This window comes from Phocoena phocoena, chromosome 14 (assembly GCF_963924675.1).
Source record: "Phocoena phocoena chromosome 14, mPhoPho1.1, whole genome shotgun sequence".
In the NCBI taxonomy this organism is placed as follows: Eukaryota; Metazoa; Chordata; class Mammalia; order Artiodactyla; family Phocoenidae; genus Phocoena; species Phocoena phocoena.
In genome coordinates this window covers 19,686,017-19,710,666 of record NC_089232.1, presented here as the reverse complement: position 1 = coordinate 19,710,666, position 24,650 = coordinate 19,686,017, and the positions used below count along the sequence as shown (strand labels likewise).

Sequence of the window (24,650 nt, the reverse complement as noted above, 5' to 3'; positions counted from 1 at the left end):
TGAGGCTTCCTTCAAAGGTAAACATGAAACAGTAAGCACTGAAAATATTTGGAGAAATGTGGGTTGGTGATATGAGTTTGCAGCCAATCTTCTGTGGATCTCATGGGAATAGACCTCAGGTGACTTTGTGACTGGTACAAGGGATTTGGGGGCTAGAAAAAATATATGACCACGAGGTGGCAGTAGCACACACGCTGTATTGGGCACTTTGAGGACAGGTTTGCTTGGGCAAGTCCCTCCCAGAAAGAGTCTGGGGCAGCATCTTGGAAGAAGAGGAGGACAAGGGAATTCCTGGGGAAAGAGGGATTAGGAGGGGGCTTCCTAATTAGGTGAAGTGACTCAGAAGCCTGGGGGAATCTCTGGTCAGAAAGCTCTGAAGGGCAGCAGTGGCTTGGGGTCTTTATGATGCTGGGCTTACCTTATCTGTGGCTACAGATGTTGGACACAGCTTCATGACATATGCAAAGCAGGCAGGTTCAGAACAGGTAAAAATCTGCTTATTTGGGCTGTGAATAAAATATTTTCACGTGTAAAAATTTCACTTTGGTGCCACTAGGCTTTTGAGCTAATGGGTCTCAACTATAGCGAAGAAAATATACAACTTAGGGACCAATACACAGACACCATCTTTGCTTCATTTATATAACATACATTACACACACACACACACAAACACACACATCCACAGACTCGCATATACTTACAGGATCGGAGTCCTACCATATATGGGGTTTTGTAGCTTTCACAATAATAGCATAAGCATTTTTCAATGTCAATAAAAATTCTTCCAAAACATGATTTTTAATGGCTGCACATTATTTCATCATGAGCTTTTCCTATGATTTACCAAGCCCTTATTTCTAATATTTTCTTACAGGTGGCTTATTGTTTCATACCTACAGATATGTAGTGATGGAACCGTAAGTCTGTTGTTGATTCTTAGTTCTACAGAATCGATGGTTGAGCTGAGGAATCATCAAATGATTTCTGAAAATAATGTTCAGAAGAGATTTCATTCAGATTTCAAAATAGTTATTTATGCATCAATTTATTTAACAATATGTTTAATGGTCTAAGCTTGCAGATATATTTTAATCAAAAAGCAACTGTGCTTATCAAGAAAATATATTATGCAAAGAGCACTCAATCATACTAGGCCCCTGAACAATCTTAGTTTTGAAGTGAAGACCAGACCATATCTGGTTACGTTACCAACTGTATCAAATCATCATGCCCCCAAACATCTAAACAGATAGTCACTTGCTTAGGAATGACACTTCCCCATTTTAAATGGTGTAAGGAAAATGCTAGTTAAAACCTTGACATCCTTTTCAAAGAGTGGATGAGCTAGAGGAAGAGGAGGTACAATGATGGTGTGACTTCTACTTTCCTCCTTGTGTGTCTGTGTGCGTGTGTGGGGTGGGGCAGAGGAGTCTGAACCACAAGATGTGCTGTAAGAACAACACCAGATCAAACAACCCGACTTCTGCACCTCTGAGGCAATTGCAGTGCTGAGTAGATATTCTCAGGGTTCTTCCCACTCTGTGACCATTTAGGTAATTGATGCTGCTTAAAACTAAAGGGAAAAAAAGGAGAAAGGAAACAAAATGAGGTTTACTGACTTATGGCAGGCAATTTACATAAGACACATTTCTCTACATATTTTTTTCTAAATCACTTTGTAAATTTTATTTATTTATTTATTTTTGGTGTTGGGGGTAGGACTTTATTAATTAATTAATTTATTTTTGCTCGGTTGGGTCTTCGTTTCTGTGCGAGGGCTTTCTCTAGTTGTGGCAAGCGGGGACCACTCTTTATCGCGGTGCACGGGCCACTGTAAATTTTATTTTTTAATTTTGTTTTTTACTGAAGTATAGTTGCTTTACAATATTGTGTTAATTTCAGGTGTATAGCATAGTGATTCAGTATTTTTGCAGATTATATTTCATTATAGGTTATTACAAGATAATGGCTATAGCTCGTTTGTTATACAGTAAATCCTTGTTGCTTATCTATTTTGTATATAGTAGTTTGTATCTGTTAATCCTATAACCCTAATTTGTCCCTCCCCTTCCCCCCTCCCCTTTGATAACAGTAAGTTTCTTTTCTAGGTCTGTGAGTCTGTGTTTTGCATATAGATTCACTTGTATTATTTTTTAGATTCTACATATAAGTGATATAGAGTATTTGTCTTTCTCTGTCTGACATATTTCTCTAGGTCCATTCACGTTGCTGCAAATATCAGTATTTCATTCTTTTTTGTGGGTGAGTAATATTCCATTAATATATATATTCATATAACATACCTTCTTAATCCAATCATCTTTTGATGGATTGCTTTTATGTCTTGGCTTTTGTAAATAATGCTACTATAAACATTGGGGTGCATGAATCTTTTCAAATTAGTTTTTTTGTTTCTCTGGGTATATACCAAGGAATAGAATTGCTGGATCACATGGTACATCTATTTTTAGTTTTTTAAGGAACCTCCATACTGTTTTGCATAGTGGCTCCATCCATTTACATTCCCACCAACAGTGGTAGGAGGGTTCCCTTTTTTCCACATTCTCTCCAACATTTGTTATTTGCAGACTTCTTGGTGACAGCCATTCTGACCCGTGTGTGGTGATACCTTATTGTGGTTTTGATTTGCATTTCTCTAATAATTAGCAGTGTTGAATATCTTTTCATGTGCCTGTTGGCTTGTCTCCTTTGGAAAAATGTCTGTTTAGGTTTTCTGCCCATTTTGATTGGATTATTATTATTTTTTTAAACATCTTTACTGGAGTATAATTGCTTTACAATGGGGTGTTAGTTTCTGCTTTACAACAAAGTGAATCAGCTATACATACACATATATCCCCATATCTCCTCCCTCTTGCATATCCCTCCCACCCTCCCTATCCCCCCTCTCTAAGTAGTCACAAAGCACTGAGCTGATCTCCCTGTGTTATACGGCTGCTTCCCACTAGTTATCTATTTTACATTTGGTAGTATATATAAGTCCATGCCACTCTCACACTTCGTTTCAGTTTACCCTTCCCCCTACCCGTGTCCTCAAATTCATTGTCTATTTCTTTATTCCTGTCCTGCCTCTAGGTTCTTCATAACAATTCATGTTTTTTTTTTTTTTTTTTAGATTCCATATATATGTGGTAGCATACGGTATTTGTTTTTCTCTTTCTGACTTACTTCACTCTGTATGACAGACCCTAGGTCCATCCACCTCACTACAAATAACTCAATTTTGTTTCTTTTTATGGCTAATATTCCATTGTATATATGTGCCACATCTTCTTTATCCATTCATCTGTCGATGGACACCTAGGTTGCTTCCATGTCCCGGCTATTGTAAATTGTGTTGCAATGAACATTGTGGTCCATGATGCTTTTTGAATTATGGTTTTCTCAGGGTATATGCCCAGTAGTGGGATTGCTGGGTCGTATGGTAGTTCTATTTTTAGTTTTTTAAGGAACCTCCATACTGTTCTCCACAGTGGCTGTATCAATTTACATTCCCACAACAGTGCAAGAGGTTTCCCTTTCCTCCACACCCTCTCTGACATTTATTATTTGTAGATTTTTTGATGATGGCCATTCTGACTGGTGTGAGGTGATACCTCATTGTAGTTTTCATTTGCATTTCTCTAATGATTAGTGATGTTGAGCATCCTTTCATGGGTTGACTTGTGCCTGTGTTCTGGTGGATGAGGCTGGATCTTGTCTGTCTGGTGGGCAGGACTGCGTCCTGTCTGGTGGGCAGGACTGCGTCCACGGGTGTCTGTGACCTTATGATTTTAGGCAGCCTCTCTGCTAATGGGTGGGGTTGTGTTTCTGTCTTGCTAGTTGTTTGACAAAGGATGTCCAGCACTGTATCTTGCTGTTCGTTGAGTGGAGCTGGGTCTTAGCGTTGAGATGGAGATCTCTGGGAGAGCTTTTGCCGTTTGATATTATGTGGAGCTGGGAGGTCTCTGGTGGACCAATGTCCTGAACTTGGCTCTCCCACCTCAGAGGCTCAGGCTTGACAACTGGCCGGAGCACCAAGACCCTGTCAGCCACAAGGGTCAGAAGAAAGAGAGAAAAAAAGAAAGAAAGAAAGAAAAAATAATAATAAATAAATTGAAATAAAATAAAAAAGTTTTTATTAAAATAAAAAAAATTAGTAAAAATTAAAAAGTAATAAAAAAGAAAGAAGAAAAATGAAGAAAGAAGAGAGCACACAAACCAGAAAATAAATCCACCAATGATAACAACTGCTAAAAACTTTACTAAAAAAAAAGAAAAACAGAAAACAGCAAAAAAAAAAAAAAAAAATGGACAGAGAGAACCCTAGGACAAATGGTAATAGTAAAGCTATATTGACAAAATCACACAAAGAAGCATACACATACACACTCACAAAAACAGAAAAAGGAAAAAAATATATATATATATATTGTTGCTCCCAAAGTCCACCACCTCAATTTTGGGATGATTCGTTTTCTCTTCAGGTATTCCACAGATGCAAGGTACATCACGTTGATTGTGGAGATTTAATCCACTGCTCCTGAGGCTCCTGGGAGAAATTTCCCTTTCTCTTCTTTGTTCGGGGTGTTACAGCTCCTGAACCGCTCCTGGGGTTCAGCTTTGGATCTGGCCCCACCTCTGCGTGTAGGTCACCTGAGGGTGTCTCTTCCTCACTCAGACAGGATGGGGTTAAAGGAGCAGCTGATTAGGGGGCTCTGGCTCACTCAGGCTGGGGGGAGGGAGGGATATGGAATGCAGGGCGAGCCTGTGGCAGCAGAGGCCAGTATGACATTGCAATAGCCTGAGGCATGCTGTGTGTCCTCCCTGTGAAGTTGTTCCTGCATCATGGGACCCTGGCAGTGGCAGGCTACACAGTCTCCTGGGAGGGGTGGTGTGAATAGTGACCTGTGCTTGCACACAGGCTTCTTGGTGGCTGCAGCATCAGCCTTAGCGTTTCATGCCTATCTCTGGTGTCCACGCTGATAGCAGCAACTTGTGCCCGTCTCTGGAGCTCGTTTAGGTGGTGCTCTGAATCCCCTCACTTCACACACCCCGAAACAATTGTCTCTTGCCTCTTAGGCAGTTCCAGACTTTTTCTCGGACTCCCTCCCGTCTAGCTGTGGCGCACTAGCCCCCTTCAGTCTGTGTTTACGCAGCCAACCCCAGTCCTCTTCCTGGGATCTGACCTCTGAAGAAGCCGGAGCTTCAGCTCCCAGCCCCCATCCATCCAGCCCGGCAGATGAGCAGACAAGCCTCTCGGGCTGGTGAGTGCTGGTCGGCACCAATCCTCTGTGCGGGAATCTCTCCACTTTGCCCTCTGCACCCGTGTTGCTGCGCTCTCCTTCATGGCTCTGAAGCTTCCCCCCTCCGCCACCTGCCATCTCCACCAGTGAAGGGGCTTCCTAGTGTGTGGAAACCTCTCCTCCTTCACAGCTCCCTCCCACTGGTGCAGGTCCCGTCCCTATTTTTTGTCTCTGTTTTTTCTTTTGCCCTACCCAGGTACGTGGGGAGTTTCTTGCCTTTTGGGAAGTCTGAGGTCTTCTGCCAGTGTTCAGTAGGTGTTCTGTAGGAGTTGTTCCACACTTAGATGTATTTCTGGTGTATCTGTGGGGAGGAAGGTGATCTCTGCGTCTTACTCTTCCGCCATCTTGAAGGTCTCTTGATTGGATTATTTTTTATTTCGAATTTTATGAGCTGTTTGTATATTTTGGGTATGAATCCCTTGTTGGCCGATTCTTTTGCAATTTTTTTCTCCCATTTCATAGGTTGTCTTTTCATTTTGTTGATGGACTCCCCAAAATAATCCTGTAAATTGTGTCTCCAATGTTCAGATGAGGATACAAATCTCACAGGTATTTTAATGACTTCCTTAGTATCCTGGGTGAACCGTACTTGAATCTAGATCTGAAGCTCTTCAAAATCTGTGTTATTTCTATAAGATTGTACAGAGAGTTTCAAATATCCAGGAGAGTCCATTGAAACCACTATGTAGCTGAACAACGTTTGTCCTTGATTCTTTTCCACTCCCCTGTCCATTTACCTTTCCTTAGAGTTTTGTCCCTCCTTTTGGTTTTGCACTTCTGTTCCTGTCTGATGCTCCGCCCTTTCATTCTGCCCTTTGACTGCCCTAGGAAATTACTGAGATAGGTATACGAACACAAGTCAACTTTTTCCTCCATTTCTCATACCGAAACACCTGTGTTTCTGTTCTTAAAGTGCCCATTTTGAACCATCCAAGATAGTAACTAGTGTTAATGACAAGAGTTATCTATCATTAGGTGTTAATGATTGATAATAATATCATACTTTTTCCACCAAAGAAGTAATTTCTAATATACATAACTCAATACTTTATAGGTTGGTGAGGCAGGGAGGGTGTGGATATGTTCTTAGTCTTAATTCAGAGAATAGTGGTCAAGAGCAAGGGTTTTGGAGTCAATTGGACCTGAATTCCAATGTGGACTTCCCAACTTACTATTTTATTTTTGGCAATCTACTTTACTCTTTGTGTCTCATTTTCCTCCACTGCAAAATGAAGGTGATAATACTGTCTACCTCCTAGGGTTGCTTAAGGATTAAGGGACATATCACATATAACTTGCTTAGCAAAGTGTATATCAAAAAATAACTCTCAAAAAATAACTACTATAGGGACTTCCCTGGTGGTGCAGTGGTTAAGAATCCGCCTGCCAATGCAGGGGACACGGGTTTTAGCCCTGGTCCTGCAAGATCCCACATGCCATGGAGCAACTAAGCCTGTGCCACAAGTACTGATCCTGCGTGCCACAACTACTGAAGCCTGTGTGCCTAGAGCCCGTGCTATGTAACAAGGGAAGCCACCGCAATAAGAAGCCCGTGAGCTGCAACGAAAAGTAGCCCTCACTTGCTGCAATTTGAGAAGGCCCACGCAGCAACAAAGATCCGATGCAGCCAGACATAAATAAATAAATAAATAAATAAATAAATTTTAAAAATAACTACTATAAAAATAATAGGTATAAATTAATTATTTTCTGCTGAGTCCACCTGTATATTAGGTCAGAACTCTTAACACACTTCATTGACTATGCAGTGTTTACTCATCACCAGTTATGTACATTGCATGGCCGGAGACATATGGGGAAACGAGCACTAGGGAGTTTAAAGAGTTGGCTTTCCATTAGCTTCTCATTTAGAGACAGTTAGAAATAGATCCAAGCATTTTCTCTGTTTCCTTCCTATGTGTGGCTCCCTAATAAGAAATTATCAACCCTTTATTTAAATGGTCTCAATGCCAAAAAGTACTGCCCACCCTTAAAAGGAAAATCAACAAGTAATTATTGAAGACCTCTTTCTTGCTCAGCCCTGTACCAATCTAGGGAATGGAGGTGGGCTCCCAAGAAAGCATGGGTTCCCTGCTCCTCAGTTTACCCTTGGACTTTTCAGATTTAAACTGAATTTCAGTTCACATCATTTTTTTTCTTAATCATGGTACCTGTGGACTTGTTTACCTGCATCTCATTTTGTCCCTCCCTCTCATTACTTCTGAGTTGGGTCCTGTTCATAGGCATTATGCTAAATAATGAAAGAGCCTTACAACCAACTACACATCCTCTCCCTAAGGCAAGTATACAACTCCTCTAGGTTGCAGAACTCACAGCAGGAAACAGAGAGAGATGCTTAGAAAGCTTGATAATGCTAAGTGTTGGAGAGTATATAGTACCCTTGTGGGACATTTGGTCCTGTGCAAAATATCCAAAAGAGATTTGTAGTCTGTAAGACATTTGGTCCACACCAAAAGGTTCTTGATAATTGGTCCTGTCCAAAACCATTTGGCATGGGCCAAATATGCTCATGTACATTTTGGGTAGGACCAAATTTCAAGGACCTTTTGGCATGGATCAAATGTTTCATGGACCAAATGTCTTGTGGACATTTTGGACAGGGCCAAATATCTGCTAACCTATAGAACAATTGTAATTCTCACATATTACTGCAAAGAATGCAAAACGGGACAACCACCTTTAAAAACAGTTTGGAAGTTTCTTTGTTAAACATATACCTACCATACAAGCTAACAGTGATGTTTCTAGGATTCTACTCAAATAAAATGAAAACTGTATCTATACAAAGACTTATACACTAATTTTCATAGCACTTTTATTCATAATAACTCCAGACTGAAAACAACTGATATGTCTATCAACACGTGTTAATGAGTAAATGAATTATGGTAATAAAAAAATAATGATACGCACAACCAAACAGATGAATCTCAACATTTTGCTGAGCTAAACAAGCCAGCCTGAAAAGAATGCATACTGTATGGTTTTATGTATATAAAATTAAAAAAAAATTCCAAACTAATATATAGTGACAGAAAGTAAATTAGTGATTGCCTGGCAGCTGGGAACGAGAGGAGCGTTGACTGAGATGACGCACAAGGGAGCTTTTTGGGATGATGGAAATGTTTTATGTCCTTATTGTGATGGAGGTTACAAAAGCATGCACATTTTTCAAAACTTCTTGAATGTACACTTAAAATGGGTGCAGTATATAACTTGCCTAGCATAATATACATTTTATATTCTATACTATGTAAAAATATGTTTATGTTGTATATAAAATGATGATTTAAAAAATAAAAGGTAGGTAAAAATTTCAGTTGTCACACATCAAAGTTATCCAGAGACATAACTGCATTGGTCATGAATCTATTTAATGTTTACTAGGCACCTTTATTCATTCGCTCAATCAATAATTTATTTGCTCAATCAATAATTTATTCACCCATTCATTAAGCACTGACTGCATGCCACATCGAGTGTTGAGTACGGACCCCACAGAGATCAAAGGTGACTTTGTAACCACAGCCCATTTGCAGTTTTAACAATTAGCCCAACGTGAAAATAGTTGCCATGGAGGAGTTCAAGTGGGAGGATCAGTGAAAGTTCCTGGGATGAGGTGATGCTTGATCTATGTCCTGGGAAGAGAAGGGGGTGTAGGTGCTCTAGGCAGAGGGAATAACATATGCAAAACCATGGCAGGGGTGGTTCCTAGGTCTGAAGTGAAGACTATAGATGTGTGGGTGGTGACCAGTGAGGGGCAGAAAAGTTGCACAGGCTGTGTGATGGACTTCGGGGTTTTGCCTATTTTCTGTTTGGTGTAAATGAAGGCCTTTGAGCAGGAGAATGGCATGCATTCCTTATGGTTTAGAACAGTCGATCTCACCTCACTGTGGTGCATTGATTGAAGAAGTCCAGAATGAGCAGAGAGCCCAGTTAGGGAATTGCTGGAATAATCTAGTGGTGGTGGTAGGAATGGCCTCTTCTCACTCTTTGTAATATGTAACAAGTGTCTTCCAGCTCCATGTGGTGCTGCCCTTTCTGTTTGGTTCTGCTTTTGTTTGTCAAGTGTGTTTACTGTGGCCAAGGGCATTTGGTGCTCACTCCTCCCCGATGCTTTGTGAAGCTTGTCTTATCTTGATGCTTCCTCTTTCCCTTCTATCTTTTCTTAAATACAAGCTGGGGGATGACATGGTTTCCTTTTAGGCTTTATAGGAAATATGAGTCCTATTTGATTTTGCCTCTGAAAGGAGTGCTGCCATGGATGATTTCCCCCATTGATGCAAAGAAACTAATTTTCTGTGTCTGCCTCAAAAGAGTATTTACAATAGAAAGTGTACGTACTCTCTCATTGACTGGTATTTACTGAGTGTCTGCTCTGTGTCCCAGACTCTGTGAGGGGCTGGTGAGTTTGCTAGCTGGCTTGATGGATGACCCAACACCTCCCCACAGAGCCACCCTGCTCCTTACCACAGGGTTATTTTTCTCTGTACAAAGGTCTGTGGAGATACTTGGAAATATAAAAGGTAGTCTCTATCCACACCTGACATATAATTTTGAAGGGAAGGAAACTGCCTACAAGGTAAGGCAAAATGGAAAAAGCAACATAAAGGAGGTCGGGAGAGGTTGGTGGAGTATTTTAAGTGAAGGAGAGCGCCTCCCCCTGGCCCCTACCATGGAATAGTGAGTACTCAGGTGTGGCTGTTCCATGCAGAGGTGAATTCCCCTAGAGGTAATGTGAACACTTACAATGGGCTGGAGACTCTGTTATGTGCTGGAAACACCAACCTGAAGGAGAGCAGACCCTACCTCTGTTAGCAAACCAAACCTGGGTCCACTTATCCACACACAGTAAAGCCAGTCTACTGACACCGGGTTGTGGTGAAGGAAAGTACAGCATTTATTGCAGGGTCTAAGCAAGGAGAACAGGGATCTCATGCTCAAAAGACCCAGACTCCCAGGTGGCTTTCAGGGAAGCAGTTTTAAAGGCAGTATGAGGGAGGGGGCTGCAGGGTGTGTGATCAGCTCCTGCACAATTCATAGATTGGTTGGCAGCAAGGTGAAGTTTCAAGCATCATCAGCCTTCTGGTTTCAACCAGTCTAGGGTCTGTGTTCTTCTGGGCAGCAGTTTTCATCTGGTGGGGGTTGGCTTCCTGTAAAAACAACTCAGGACTGTGCTTCAGGCCTTTGTCTCTATCTTTCAGGGAACTGGGAGTTTGGTGATTCTGTGATGTGGTAGATTTATAGTCTAAATTTTTACCAGTTTCCAAGTCCAACAGCTATTTTTTGTTTCTACATCTTCACATTCCTTTTTTTTTATTATTTTTTTATTAGAGTATAGTTGATTTACAGTGTTGTGTTAGTTTCAGTTGTACAGCAAAGTGAATCAGTTATACATATACGTATATCCACACTTTTTAGATTCTTTTCCCACATAGGTCATTACAGAGTGTTGAGTCAAGTTTCCTGTGCTATATAGTAGGTCCTTAGTAGTTACCTATTTTACATATAGCAATGTGTATATGTGAATCCCAATCTCCCAATTTATCCCTCCCCCTCTTACTTCCTGGTAACCATAAGTTGGTTTTCTTCATCTGAGACTCAATTTGTATTTTGTTAACGGGTTCATTTGTATCTTTTTTTTTTAAGATTCCACATATAAGTGATATCATATGATATATCTTTCTCTGTCTGACTTACTTCACTCAGTATGACAATCTCTAGGTCCATCCATGTTCCTGCAAATGGCATTATTTTGTTCTTTTTATGGCTGAGTAATATTCCATTGTATATATGTACCACATCTTCTTTATCTATTCCTCTGTTGATGGACATTTAGGTGGCTTCCATATCCTGGCTATTGTAAATAGTGCTGCATTGAACACTGGGGTGCATTTATCCTTTTGAATTATGGTTTTCTCTGTATATATGCCAAGGAGTGAGATTGCTAGTACATCTTCACATTCCTAATTGTTAACTCTTGATTCAGCCTTTTGAGACTCAAGGGAAGCCTGGGAGACTAAAGTGAAAGCCTTTTTCTTCAAAGGACAGGAGCACAGGGGCTTATATGCAGTTTTAGTCCTCTCTTTTCTTTGATACTCCTCAATCTTGAGGGGAACAGGTTCAGGAAAAGAAAGGGAGTAAAGTTTGGGATAGTTGAATCATAAACTCAGCATAGGAACTCAGTTTTAGGGGGATTTGATTTTACCTCCAGGAAGTCCTAGAGGCAGATTAGTCTGTAAAATGCAGCCATCCTCTTAAATTTGTTATTATTGCTTTATTCCTTAATCTTTGTAAAGATCCTTCAGCTCTGTGGAATCAGAGTTTGATTAAAATAGTGATTTTTAGAGGAGCCCTACATGTCATTGGGCCTTTGTAAGTTTACCGTTCCAGGTAAACCTAAAGGTTCAGTTATGGAGGCCTTTAAAAAGGAAAACAAAGTTGGAGGACCTACTTTACCTGACTTTTAAGACTTACTATAAAGTTACAATAGTCAAGATATGATATTAGTGAAAGGAGAGATAAATAGATTAATGGAAGAATATAGAGAATGGAGAAGAAGGCCCACACATATATGATCAAATGATTTTCAACAGGGATGACAAAACAATTCAATAGGGAGTCAACCTTGACCCTTACCTTACTCCATCCATGTACAAAAATCAATTTGAGATGAATTATAACCCCCAGAATAAAAGAGAAAACTACAAAGTTAGTTGGTAGTTAGTTACTACTACAAAGTTAGCAGTTAGTATTGGAGAAGAGCTTTGTGACACTGATTGAGCAAAGATTTTTTAGAGATAAGCCAGAGAGCATGAACAAGAAAGGGTATTTGAGGCTTCCACATCTGGAGAAAACTTGTTTTGAGACCCCTCTAGATACATCTTTCATTTGGAGAATTGGTTCCTTGACTCACCTTCTCTTCCACCTATTCAAGCATATTAAACTCATATGTGTGGGCCCCAGGGAACTTTGTTTTAACAGCAAGAACAAAATTTCAACACTGAAGACAAACCAGACACAAACCTCCATGCATTTCTGAAGTCTAATCTCTAGTATATACTATCAAGCTGTATTATAATTAAAACCTCTAAAATCCGGACACTGTAATCTAATTGTGATATACACTGTCAGAGGGAAACCACTCAGAGGTGCGCACACCCCTACTACAGAAAAAGAAGGACATGCCTGCCGTGCTGCAGATACATGGGACATATTTCATACGCGTGGATCCAGTTATAGAAATGCCATTAGAGGAGGAGAGCAATAAAAACAGTACATTAATATTTTAAACGTTGGTAAAAAAAAGCATGGCCGAGTAAGGAGCAAGTGCTTAAAGAACTTACCTTTAATAAAAACGACATTCTCGGTTATATGACCCACAGCAAATTGGCTTCAGCTGCGTTTTTATTTACCAATTTGTGTTTGGTGTTATCACTTGGAGATGCTCCCCTCTTCCATTTTACGGCAGCTTTTATATAAATTTTGAGGACGATTGGGGTGTAAAACTGTCAATTCCCAGCAGCTCATAAACTAATGAATTTAAATTTTAAACGGGGGATTTTAAAACATGTGCAGGCTGTTTTCCTTATCTGATGGTATGTATTGCCAATGATAAGTGGCAATCTGTAAACGCTGGGGATGGCTCCCTTCAGAAATATGGCAAGGAAATTCTCTCTCCTCTTTCCCTCCCTCCCTTTTCTCTTTCTCACTTTGTTGCTTTCATGTAAAATATCAAACTCCAGTGAATTTCACCTTTGCAGAAGACATGACATAAACTTAGCCCAATGTCTGGTTTCCTCTGGATTCAATGTGATTATATTGCTCTTTTGGTGTTTTGGGGATCTAGATCTAGGATTTAGGTGTTTTTCTCCTGAACCTTTCAATGGGTGGTTGGTCTGAAGATTTAAGGTAAGTATCAAACCAAATGAAATTGCTGTTTTGGTCATGTTCCATTAAATGATGCTATTTTGTTCTGGTTCAATAATTTTAGAGAATTAATGGGATTTCTTTTCTTTTTCTCAAATAGTTCACAGAGTTTTTTGAAGGTTCTGTTTTCTTGTTCTATTAAACAACATCCTAAGAATGACACTGAGGAGAAGTCAAAGCTTCTTTGACTTTGTTTCCTGAGTACTGGCATAGTGGTGCATAGCTTATGGTATGCACTTCGTATGCTTTGTCCAAAGAACAAATCAATAAAACACAGCAAATCTCACCAAGGAATTGACACACTAAAGAAAAAAAGATTTGCCAGAAAGACTTTTTGACCTCTGTTTTCATTGCCCAGAGGACATTGCTTCTTACTTTCAGGCTCTTGGGTCAGTGCTGGACCAGTGAGTTCATTGGTCTGGTGACTTCACATGAGAAGGTAATCTATTTGGATTAGGTTCAGGAGTGTTTCAAAATTAGTAGAAATATTTTATTTTCTTAAAAACTATTTTTATCCCCAAATGGGGGAAAAAAAAGAGATTAATAGTACCTTTATTAGATGAGTAGAATATTGTTTCTCTGCCAGGATCAAATAGTACTCTTTGCTTCTCTGTACCTTCTAGTTTAAAGTCACTTGTAAGCAATGGAGTTTCCACTGTGTCACCTGGGAGACAATATGGTCTAACCAATATCCTAATTAGATCATTTCCAGAACAGGATGTGGAGGGCTATAACAGATTGTTCACTGTGGTTTCTTGCACTTGGAAGGTAATTTCCCATGCTCCCCATTTAATTGCACTATAATCATTATTCAGTTATTCCTACCTTATACAAAAGAGGGGGGAATAACTTCTCTGAGGAAGTGATTTGACTTTTTCATCACTGAAGAAATATCAGGTTTTTAATACCATCTCTCCTTTTTTTTTTTTTTTTCTATCTCTCCTTTTGATCTCATGTGGGAAACACACTTGGAACTTGGTCTCTTAATCATGATTTGCTTTGACTCTTTGGACTTCCTTAACATTAATAGACAGTGATTGTACAGTCATTGACAAAATTTGATTTGGCATATACCCTAAGGTCCTACCTGTATCAGTGCAAGTACAGTTTTAAAACTAGTCTCATCAGTACTTGTTTTGAAATTCCCAAATCATAATGGAACTAGATGGAGGCATTTGGTTAATGGAACAACCCTGCAACATCCTAGGTTCTGTTAACAGCTTCTGTAGGCTGCTTGGCCTCCACACTAGTAAGATGAGGATAGGTCTTTGAGGCTCTGGGCCACAGATGTGTACAGAAGAGAGACTGAACAAGTGGATTTTCTATAGTTATGTAGGAAGCAGAACCAGGCAGAAGCTAGGGGTTGGAAATTCCAAGTACCTTTGAACAGTTTGTCTGGGGGGATAGGCAAAGTCAGAGAAGCATGAAAGAAAGAAAAGGTGCTTGAATTCTCTCATTTTCAGTGAGGATGTTCTGGAAGAGTCATTCTTGGGAGCCTGTCAGAGTCACCAGCCTTTCCAGAATGTTCTTACTTCCATGTATGTATAATTCAATGTGGTATCATTAGAGTGTAAGGGACCTGCTTCTTCTCACTTCCCATGTTATACTAGGTTTCTTTACCAAAATCTGCACTGTATCTTTTCATTGTGGGCAAAAGGCAATATGTTTATGAATTTTTAATATTCCTGTCAAAATCTTACAAGAAGATATTACGTTGCGAGGTATATAGGGATGCTAGCAGTAGGATGGAAAATGGATCATAATCTCAAAATAGTAAATGCTAGCTCGGTGGCTTTCCCACAGAGAGGTAATGTATCTTGGTGAGACAAGACAGCATTTGTAGAAGCGGGTTTATTTGCAGCTTTCTGCTGGTTCCCTTCTCCTGCACCAACACAATCTCCTGGGCTCTCCTTAAGTCACGTTTGTAAATACCTCCTCAGGTGGACCCACATTACCACTGACAAGATGAAGCTCTCTTTCTTTGTCCTTAATCTATGGTTTGTAATGGGGTTTAGTAGCAAGCCAGAAGGGAATGGCAAGAAATGTTGAGAGGTAGACACAGGGAAATAGGAGGAATAAAATCGGAGAACCAGAAAGCAGGAAGGCGCTGTAGTATTCATCGGCAGAAATACCACCCAGTGCTGGAACTGTTTCTCTGACATCTCTTATAGATGTGTCCTCTGTTAGACATTTCTGTTGACCCCGGATACACACAATGCTTTTTGTAGGCCGTGTGTTCCTTTGTTGGGGAGCTCTAATTGTTTTTTTATCTTTAACTGACCCAAAATCACTCTTTTAGGAGTGTCCAACCCATGGGGTCTGGGTCATTATATGCGACAGCCCTCTTCTAAGAATTGGCATACACAGTTGTAACTCGCATTGAATTTGTCAAAGACAACTTCAGGGATTATAAAGAGTAGTTATTATATTGTTTATTGAATTAATTAAAGGCAGCGGAACTTCTAGAGAAACTGTGCCTTTCACACACTCCTGAGTTAGTATACGACACTGCTACATGGAGCACGTTAATTAACTTCTTAAGAAACTTCCTAGCTGGTTTGTTTTGTTTTGCTTACTCTTTGGTTGGCAGTTCCTGAGGAATTTAAATGGATGAAGCAGAGCAGACAGTCAGGGGAGAAATTATCCACATTTTGTTTCCACCTGTGATGCTCTGTAATATTTTAGGTGAAGGAATGAAGATGAAAAAACGGGAGGCAAATTTGGCTCCTAAGCTGCGATACTCAACCCAGTGATCGACAAAAGTGACATTTCGAGGTGGAGCTCCGAAGAATTGGGCTCCAGAAAGAAGCAGATAGTACTATCTGAGCGATGGTTATAACATACATTTGAGAGATAAATCCAGGTCAAATTATAGAAGACCTTGAATACTAGAAGAGGAATTAAGGTCTTCTTCTGAGCCGTAAGAAGCCATTGATCCTTCCAGAAGTATCAGTGAGGATAGGCCAGGTTAATCTGGAGTAACCAACATCCCCCCATCTTGGTATCTTGATGAAACAATAATTTTCTTTTCATCCACCCTCTGTGATGAATGTGGGTTGGCAAGGGGCTCTGCTCATCATAGTCATGTAGGATTAGCATAGTCATACATGACCCAGGGCGGTCATGTATCCTTCTTGACACTTGTTTCCTGAAATGCACGGGAGAAAGGGAGATGGCAGATAAAGCAAAGGTCCCTAGAGCATCTGCCTGAAGTTGGCAAACATCTATTCACATTTCATTGGCCAAAGCAGGTCACTTTGCCATGCCAAGGTAAAAAGGGGGCAAGGGAATCTGATCTTATAGTGGGTGCAAAAAGAGAACAGGAATATTTCAGGACAGCTCTACTAAATGTCCACTGCAGAGCATGAGAGAAAAATGGTGACTTAAAAATAAGGCCAGGGAGTGGCACATAGGCAACTTTGCTGAGTCATATATTGTGGTGGAGTTCTAAAAGCTGGGTGATTTTGAAAAGGCACAGTTAAATGTTTATAGGGATTTACTAAAGGCATTCTTTCACCCTATGTTTTGCATATTGTTTGTCTGTGGAGCTTTTAGGAAGCTCTCAGTTTTCACCTGTACTGATGGATTGATTACCTTGGAGATATGTGGAGAAGAGTCTCTTGTGAAGAGGCATAGGGCTTCCTACTTATGTCAGTTTTGCTCAGTATTTTTATTAATGACTTGGATTAAAGAGAAAGTAAAAGAGACTGGGTAGAGGAGGGGTGATGTTGATTAAATCAATATGAGGCAAAGAGCCAGCAGAGAGAGTTAACCGAATGAGTACAGACTTCAAGTGATTTTGATGGGCATGTAGACCTACGGTTAAACTTAAGACAAAAAAATAGGTCTATATGTAGGTGTTTTAAATCACTTCTATGTGCAGAGGTTTATGAATATCTGACTTGAAATCTGATTTTAAATCCTTCCCAGAGCTTTTAGTTTGTTGCAAGTGATATAAGCCCATAGTGAGATCTGGCTGTCTGAAAAAGCAATATTCCAGAGTTCTCTGGTGGTCTAATGGTTAGGATTTGGCGCTTTCACTGCTATGGCCCGGGTTCGATCCCTGGTCAGGGAACTGAGATCCCACAATCTGTGTAGTGTGGCAAAAAATAAAATAAAATAAAAAATAAATTTTCACTTGATAAATGAATGTGATCCAGGTGTCACACAGACTCTGCCATTAGTGAGCACTCAAAAACATCTGTCCAACAAATGAATGAATGAATCTAAAGAAAGAAAAGTGTTTCCTGGTTTTCCAAAAGTAACACCCATACACATAAGACAAAGTTTCTTCTCTGTATAGGGGGGACCTAGGTTTGTTCTAAATAATCCAAAAGCAGACAGACACACATATTTCTATTTGTGCTGATTTGAACTTCTTTAAAAAGTAAAATGCTCTGAAACAAGTTAATGAGATGGTGAAGTGAGGGTCATTAAAAGACCCAGTTAATTTGATCCAGACATTTGGTTGGACACTTGACTCTTTGGACATTCCCTTGTGATGTATGGAATCATCATTTGGGAGGTGACAGCCCAATATGGGAAAAAGGAATCTGACTTAGGAATCCAGTCATTGGGCTTTGGTTCTGGCTTCTCCATTCAGTAGCCTTAAGACCCTGGACAAGTGGTCCAACCCTCTAACGCACGTCACTAACCTAACCTAATCTTCAGCTGACTTAGGTTATTAAGTTTCTTCATCTGTAGGTAAAGGCTTAAAATGTGTGGCTTGGGGTGAGGTTGCCCTACCAACCTCATGCAAGAAGCCAAATGAAAGCATTGGGTAAATTGTGAAATGTTTTATAAAAATAAGAAGCATTATGGTGACATTTTCCAAATGGCCTCAAGAAACTGATTTGATTGTGCGACATAAACATACTACTTACTGGGAGGCCAGGATTACCAGCGTTTCTATCAGAGACTTTTCAAAATAAATGCAGTGATTCATATGTATTTCCAGATGATGCTTTGAGGATTAGTAGCAGAGCAGCTATTACGAAGCACTCCGTGCTGTAATCCTATTATAAGGCAGGCTAGACATCACTTACTTTGCTACGTCAACCTTCGTTCAGCTGATACCAGCAACTGTTAGGCCTATTATAAAAGGCAATCTGAACATTTTTCACTGTTAGTCAGCAACCACAGTCCTGCAGACTCCCTTCAGGTTGTAGACAGTTCTGTGACTGGTTTACTACATGTATCCTGAAGTGAGTGTGGAAATGATAAAACTGAAAACCCAGCTGGTGTAAGGATACAGATACTGTGTGTTTCTTATGGGGCACAGAACATGAATGAGCAACATACATCAAACTGAATAGAGTGTATGGGTAGGAAAGGCAGGGGGTATATATAATATATGACTAGTTCCAGTAATAAATCCAATCTCAGGTTAGTTACAAGGACGTAGGTCTAATCCGGAAGTGTAACAGCATCACAGGCCATAACCAGCTGGGCAGATTTGCATAAGTTCCCAATGGATATCTCTGTGGAGGCAGGTCTGAAGTTATCCATTCTTCCTTCTGATTGGACGTAGCCTCCCTGGTGTAGGCAGGTTCCCAGCCCATATGAGCTTCTCTTTCTGGAGTGATCAGGGTTGCCAACCACAGAGAAAATGAAGGTGCTCCAACGTAGCATTTCTCAAACATTAATATGCACACAAATCATATTATGGGCATCTTATTAAATTGACAATTTTTTTTTCAGTAGGTCTAGGCTAGGGCCTGACATCTGCATTTGTAACAAGCTCCAAAGTGATGCCCATAAAGGTGGTTCACAGCCCCCATATTTTCAGTCCTGGCATACAGGTATGAGGTGCTCTCTCTGTCTCTCTCTCTTTCTTTCTCCATAGTCATTTTGGTACAAATGAAAACAATCAACAGAGTTTTAAGAAAAAAGGATATGAGTGGGCTGAAGCGAGTATGAATCATTTCAAGCCCTGCTGATCACCCAGTCCTTTGGGGCATTGCGCTACCCTTCTTGTTCATGAGAATTCTCTGTCTCTTGGCTGTAGTTCTGCTATTCCAGCAGCATAAGGACTTTTAAACCTTAGAATGTACCACTGAGTTCAGAAAAGCTCCCTATTCAGGATGTGATCCTCTTAATATCACTTTCTTAGAGCAGAAATATAATTCCTGTTTAAGCTAAAATTGATGTGCATAACTGATAATAATGCTTGTCATTTACTGAGGCCTTGCTATATACTGTGTGTTTTCCTGAAATCATCTGGTTTAATTTCTGTGTTAATCCTACAATGTAGATACTGTAATTTTCATCCCCTACAGGTAAGGAATCTAAGCTGGATGTCAAAGCCCAGTCTCTGAACCACCTCCCTCTCAGTGATGGTCAGGCCACCTTTTAACCTATGGATGTTTTATTTCTTATTGGTTATTTGCACAAGGACAGTTTATAGGATCAGCATATATTTATGCAATTAGTGGGAGTAGAAATATTAATTCAACAAGTCTGTACTGTATCTGTCTTAGTCCCTTTTGGCTGTTATAACAAAACACCTTAAACTGGTATCTTATTAACAATAAGACTTTATTGCTTACCATTCTTGGAACTTGGAAGTCCAAGATCATGGCCCCAGCATGGTTGGGTAAGGGCCCTTTTTCTGGTTTGTAGCTAGAAACTTCTTGCTTTATCCTCACACGGGGGAGGGGCTAGGGAGATCCATGAGAGTTCCACTCTCGTGACTTAAGCACCTCCCAAAGGCCACCGCTTTTAGGGGGTAGGATTTCAACATATGAATGTTGGGGAGACACAAATATTCAGACCATAACAATATCTTTAAATGCAGGCTATTGTACTTGGAAGTACTGTATAGTTTTTGTTTTGTTTTTAAGAAAAAGATCATAGCTAGGAGAGTGGGTCTTGAAAGTTCTCATGATAAGAAAAAAAAATTGTATCTATGTGGTGATGGATGTAAACTGGACTTATTGTAGTTATTATTTTGCCCTGTATGCAAATATCAAAACATGATGTTGTGCACCTGAAACTCATCTAATGTTAGGTCAATTATACCTCAATTTAAAAAAAAGAGAGAAAAGAAAGTCCATTTGCCTTGAAAGTGTACTTGGCTCTTATCTTGGTTTTGTTTTACATCAGGAGCAGGGTTACTTGCACATAGATGCTGAATGGCGGTTTATTCGATCATGGGAGAAAATAAAGAAGGATTAAAAAGTGAAGTAGTGGAGCAAAGCAAGAGCTGTTGTTTGGATCATCTTATCTTTAGAAGAAGAAAGCAAAACCCAAACATGTTTGAAGGATCTTGAAACCTTGCCCACCCAAATAGGTGTCAGCTGAGGCCTGCAGTTCTTCTGTTAGTGTTCTTTGGTCAGAATTTCTGTGCCTATGAGCTCACTACCCCTGCTTGGCGATTTACAACGGACATAGCAAATTGAAGTTTCTGAGAAGTGGGGCACCAAAGAATCCAGCCTTCCGCAGCCTGATTTGACCATGGAAACATTCTTCCGTGGAAGACCTCCTACCGTCCCCAGGAGGCCCATGAAATGTTCTTTAGGGACCACTGTTTTGGAGTAAGTACTTTCCCTCCCCTTAGCTGGCTTTTCCAAACTTGATTTTCCTAGTGCAGGAGTCCTGGAAATTTAGGACTCCCAGTCTGGTCCGGCCGTTAAATTTTCTCTCCTAGAATTGTGGGAGCAAAAGTGGAAAGTTAGTCTGAACAGGAAGAGCTGGGTCCCAAAGGCAGTCTTTTTCTCACTCTCACAGAGCGCTTCCCCGGGTGCCTAGAAAAGGAGATTCCAGCAAAGCCAACACCCGGCCAGAGGCATGGCGGCCTTGCATCTCGGTCTCCTCCCAGTGTTCTGCCCCATCCCAGCAGCTGCCTTTATTTCTCTTGGGGTCTTTTGACCTGCATGCTAAACATGCTCTCCCAAACTGGCCTTTTCTTGCTACTACCAAGCTGTGCCCACAGGCACTTTTCATTTTAAGGATTCCATTTCTCTTGACCAGAGAAGAAATAATAAAATGAAACAAAAGAAAGTTGGAAATTCCTCTAGAAGTGCCCAGATCTGCAGTTTCTGACTCCATTTTGTAGTGAAAGCACCAGTTGGCATCCACCCACTGCTTTTATTATGAGTGTGTTGTCAACAAGCAGCCACCTCACTCTTCTTGTTCTCTTCATCAGACCTTGCTTTAGGGAAGATCTATGGGACATTTTCTTTGAAATCCTCATCTTCCCAGCCACAAGCTTCGAATTTTACCGGATGAACCAAGAGGTCCTTTTTTGTCAAGTGAGATATATGGATGGATCTCTGGGGCCCTCCAAACTGGGGGACTTTCATTGCCCTGAGATTTCTGCTTTATCCAGGAATTATGCCCCCAGGTGTCATCTATCTCTCAGGCAGGGTATTAGAACTATAAAATGTTGTTGACCTTCAGGGACCTTTGGGGTGTCCTCAAGAGAGATTTGTCAAATTGTTGAAGTGTGGAGATGGCAGTGACCACAGTGGGAAAGAAGGGAAGTTCTCTGGGTGGAAGTGTGTGCATTTTGCTTGTTGAACACATGCTCAGTCGGTGTGCATGTGTGTGTTTGCATGTGCTGGGTGTGTGCTGTGTGTGCCATATGGCCTAGGAGAGAAGCATCAGCTAGATCCATAATGAATAAACATTCCCCCCGCCTCCCACCAGCACTGTCACCCTCAAAGGAGTGCTGTACAGGGATCACAGGGGTGTCTGGGACTAAAATAGTCTGGGAAGCACTGCCTTTGGTGGGGACCTTTGGTAATAACTTGAAAGCAAGCTGCTGTGAATTTGTTCTGAGATCCAGAGCACATGATTTTTGTGAAATGCATAGCACGTGGCTCACAGGACTCTCGAAATTGAATGAAGTTGTGTGTTCAGTACTTGAACCTAATCCTATGCAATGTCTATTGGTGTGTGAGTATAAGCTCAAAGTTGTTATAAAACAAGTTTATATAAGAATCCGCTTTGTTATTGTCAGAGATATGCAAAGACAGAGTTGCAGTGCTGTGAGGCTGAAAATATCTAAGCGTAGGACAGATAACTCCTTGACATGAATCCAAACAGTAGAGATAATCCAAACATCAGATGATAAATTGACCTTTTATGGTCTTTTCCAAAGATTAGATCTCTTTTATTTGCAACTGTCTTCTTGAGGTATGCTTTCTCAACTCCTTTATGTTGGAGTCCCAAGATGAGATGAATAGGATATCAGCAATGGTCAGGGGAAAAATTATCTGCAGAAATTTTTTTTTTTTTTCGGTACGCAGGCCTCTCACTGTTGTGGCCTCTCCCGTTGCGGAGCACAGGCTCCGGACACGCAGGCTCAGCGGCCATGGCTCACGGGCCCAGCCGCTCCGCGGCATGTGGGATCTTCCCGGACCGGGGCACGAACCTGTGTCCCCTGCATCGGCAGGCGGACTCTCAACCACTGTGCCACCAGGGAAGCCCCGTGCAGAAATTTTTAAAACTGAAAATATTGATTTGTTTTAAATGCTGGGTCTATTTTGTGTCTTCACAGAGCTTAGGGATAGTGTTCATATATATGAGTGGCAGAGAGGCATAATCTCATCTAAACTTCAGCATTAGACTCCAAGTAGCTTCAAAGGTTTGATTAAACATACTTATAATAATTAGAGTCAAAGCTTTTGGAATCCCAACAATTTTTTTTTTTAAGAATTCAGCACCTAATAAAGTACAATAGATTGCAGGGCTCATGGTCAGTGAATAAGCACTTTTGTTGCCTAGAGCTTCAATTTATGAATAGGACGTGTTACTATTAGACTTGTTTTCGAGCTTTCTTTGAGGGTTTAAGGGCCATTGTCCACCCACACATCACATTTAGTCACAGGCTATTATGAAAAGAAATAATTATTTTTGCAAGGTCTGCAGGACCAGATTCAATTTTGGAAAACTTGCTGGTATGGTGGTTTGTGGCCAACCTATCTGTCAAAAATGTTTAGATTTGTGGGGCAGAAGGAGGTGGCAAAAATAATTGGAGGACCTGGTGATAGCTGCAAGAGTTTGAGCAAGAATCAGCATGCTTATCAAAAGTCTGGGGTGAACCAGGCTGGAACTGGACACCCGGACTATCACTAGGACATGGTCCTGGAGAGCAAGCTGGATCAGGAAGGAGGGTTATGCCAGGCACATGAGAAGGAGATGCCAAAGGAGCAATAAATCCCCTTACCCTGTGTCAGCTGTGAAAACATAGGATAAGAGCAGAGAAAGAGCTAAGGGTACTATGTATCTTGGACATTAGGTAAGTGAAGAACAGAATGCTTTGAGATCTTGGGTTCAAGACATGCCTGATGGGCACCATGAAGTAGTGGACTTGTGGGGCAGAAGCAGTCAGCTGGTTTAAAGAAGTAAAGATGGACAAGACAGGAGCATATCCTAATCAGTTTTTACAAAACCTCTGCAAAACAAGATCCTCGGACCGTCCCAGTTGTCGTTTGGATTTGAAGTTTTGTTATAATAATGTATTAGAAATACCCCTATGCTTGTTAATTTAATTCTTTTTAAAAAAATCAACCAAGAACCTCTTGCTGCTCAGAAATGTGTCTGATTCATTTTTGTGTCTCTAGCAACCACCATGAATCCTCATTAGTAATAGGGGTGTGTGTGCGTGCATGCGTGTGTGTGTGTGTGCGCGCGCGAGCGTGGATTATGATTTACCCTGCATTTGGACTGACTCTTCTACTGCCTAGAGTCCCCTTCAGTGGAGTCCCTCTAACCTCTTCTCCCTGAGGCTTCTAGTCACTGGAGACAATTAGGCAATGGTATCTTAGAACCAGAGAGTTCAGTGTTCACAGCTCTGCACACATGCAAATAAACAGTTGCATAGCAAATACTTGTTTGGGGAAAGAACTTGCATTCCTCTTAAGCACTGAGTGTAAGAGACAGCGCCCCCTGTTGTGAGTAGCAAGTGAAAGCAATGTTCTAAATTCAGTAGAAGAAAACCGGGCATGCACCCATCACTCCAATCTCCTCCTCCCCTGGATCCTGTAGCTTTCACATGTTTGATTTGAGTGAGTGGTTTAGGATTCTGGGTGGACTTTCTTTAGAAAGATGAAATGCTTAATGTAAGAAATTCGCATTGACAATTCCCGTTCAGTGACATGAGAAAAGAACTGTTAAGAGCTCTGTTTCTTTTCAACATTTATATATATTTTTTACCAGGGAAGACTCTGCATCCCACCTCACTAACCTTTCCAGGAATCCAAGATCATTGCCATGGTTACAAATTGCTTAATCAATAGTCTAGAGAACAATAGCAGCCACTCTTTACTGGTCTGGCTGTTGTCAAGGTCTCTCATTGAGGAGACTGCATCTTCTCTGGCTCCTATTGTCACGATAGCTGCTGTCCCATCCAGAGATGCTCTTGGGGGGGACAAGATTAATTTAGAG

General features: G+C 40.7%; 1 protein-coding gene across 5 annotated transcripts in view; it reads left to right on the top strand.

Annotated features, from left to right (window-relative positions):
* CTNNA2 (catenin alpha 2) overlaps nt 1-24,650 on the top strand; it is a 1,049,032-nt gene that overhangs the window by 460,099 nt on the left and 564,283 nt on the right. Inside the window, exon 7 of one of the 5 annotated variants that reach the window (XM_065891309.1) lies at nt 14,356-14,365. The exons of the other annotated variants lie outside the window; for them this stretch is intronic. Coding sequence (XP_065747381.1) covers nt 14,356-14,365 — 10 coding nt within the window. The remainder of the gene's footprint in view (nt 1-14,355; nt 14,366-24,650) is intronic. 5 annotated transcript variants of the gene reach the window in all.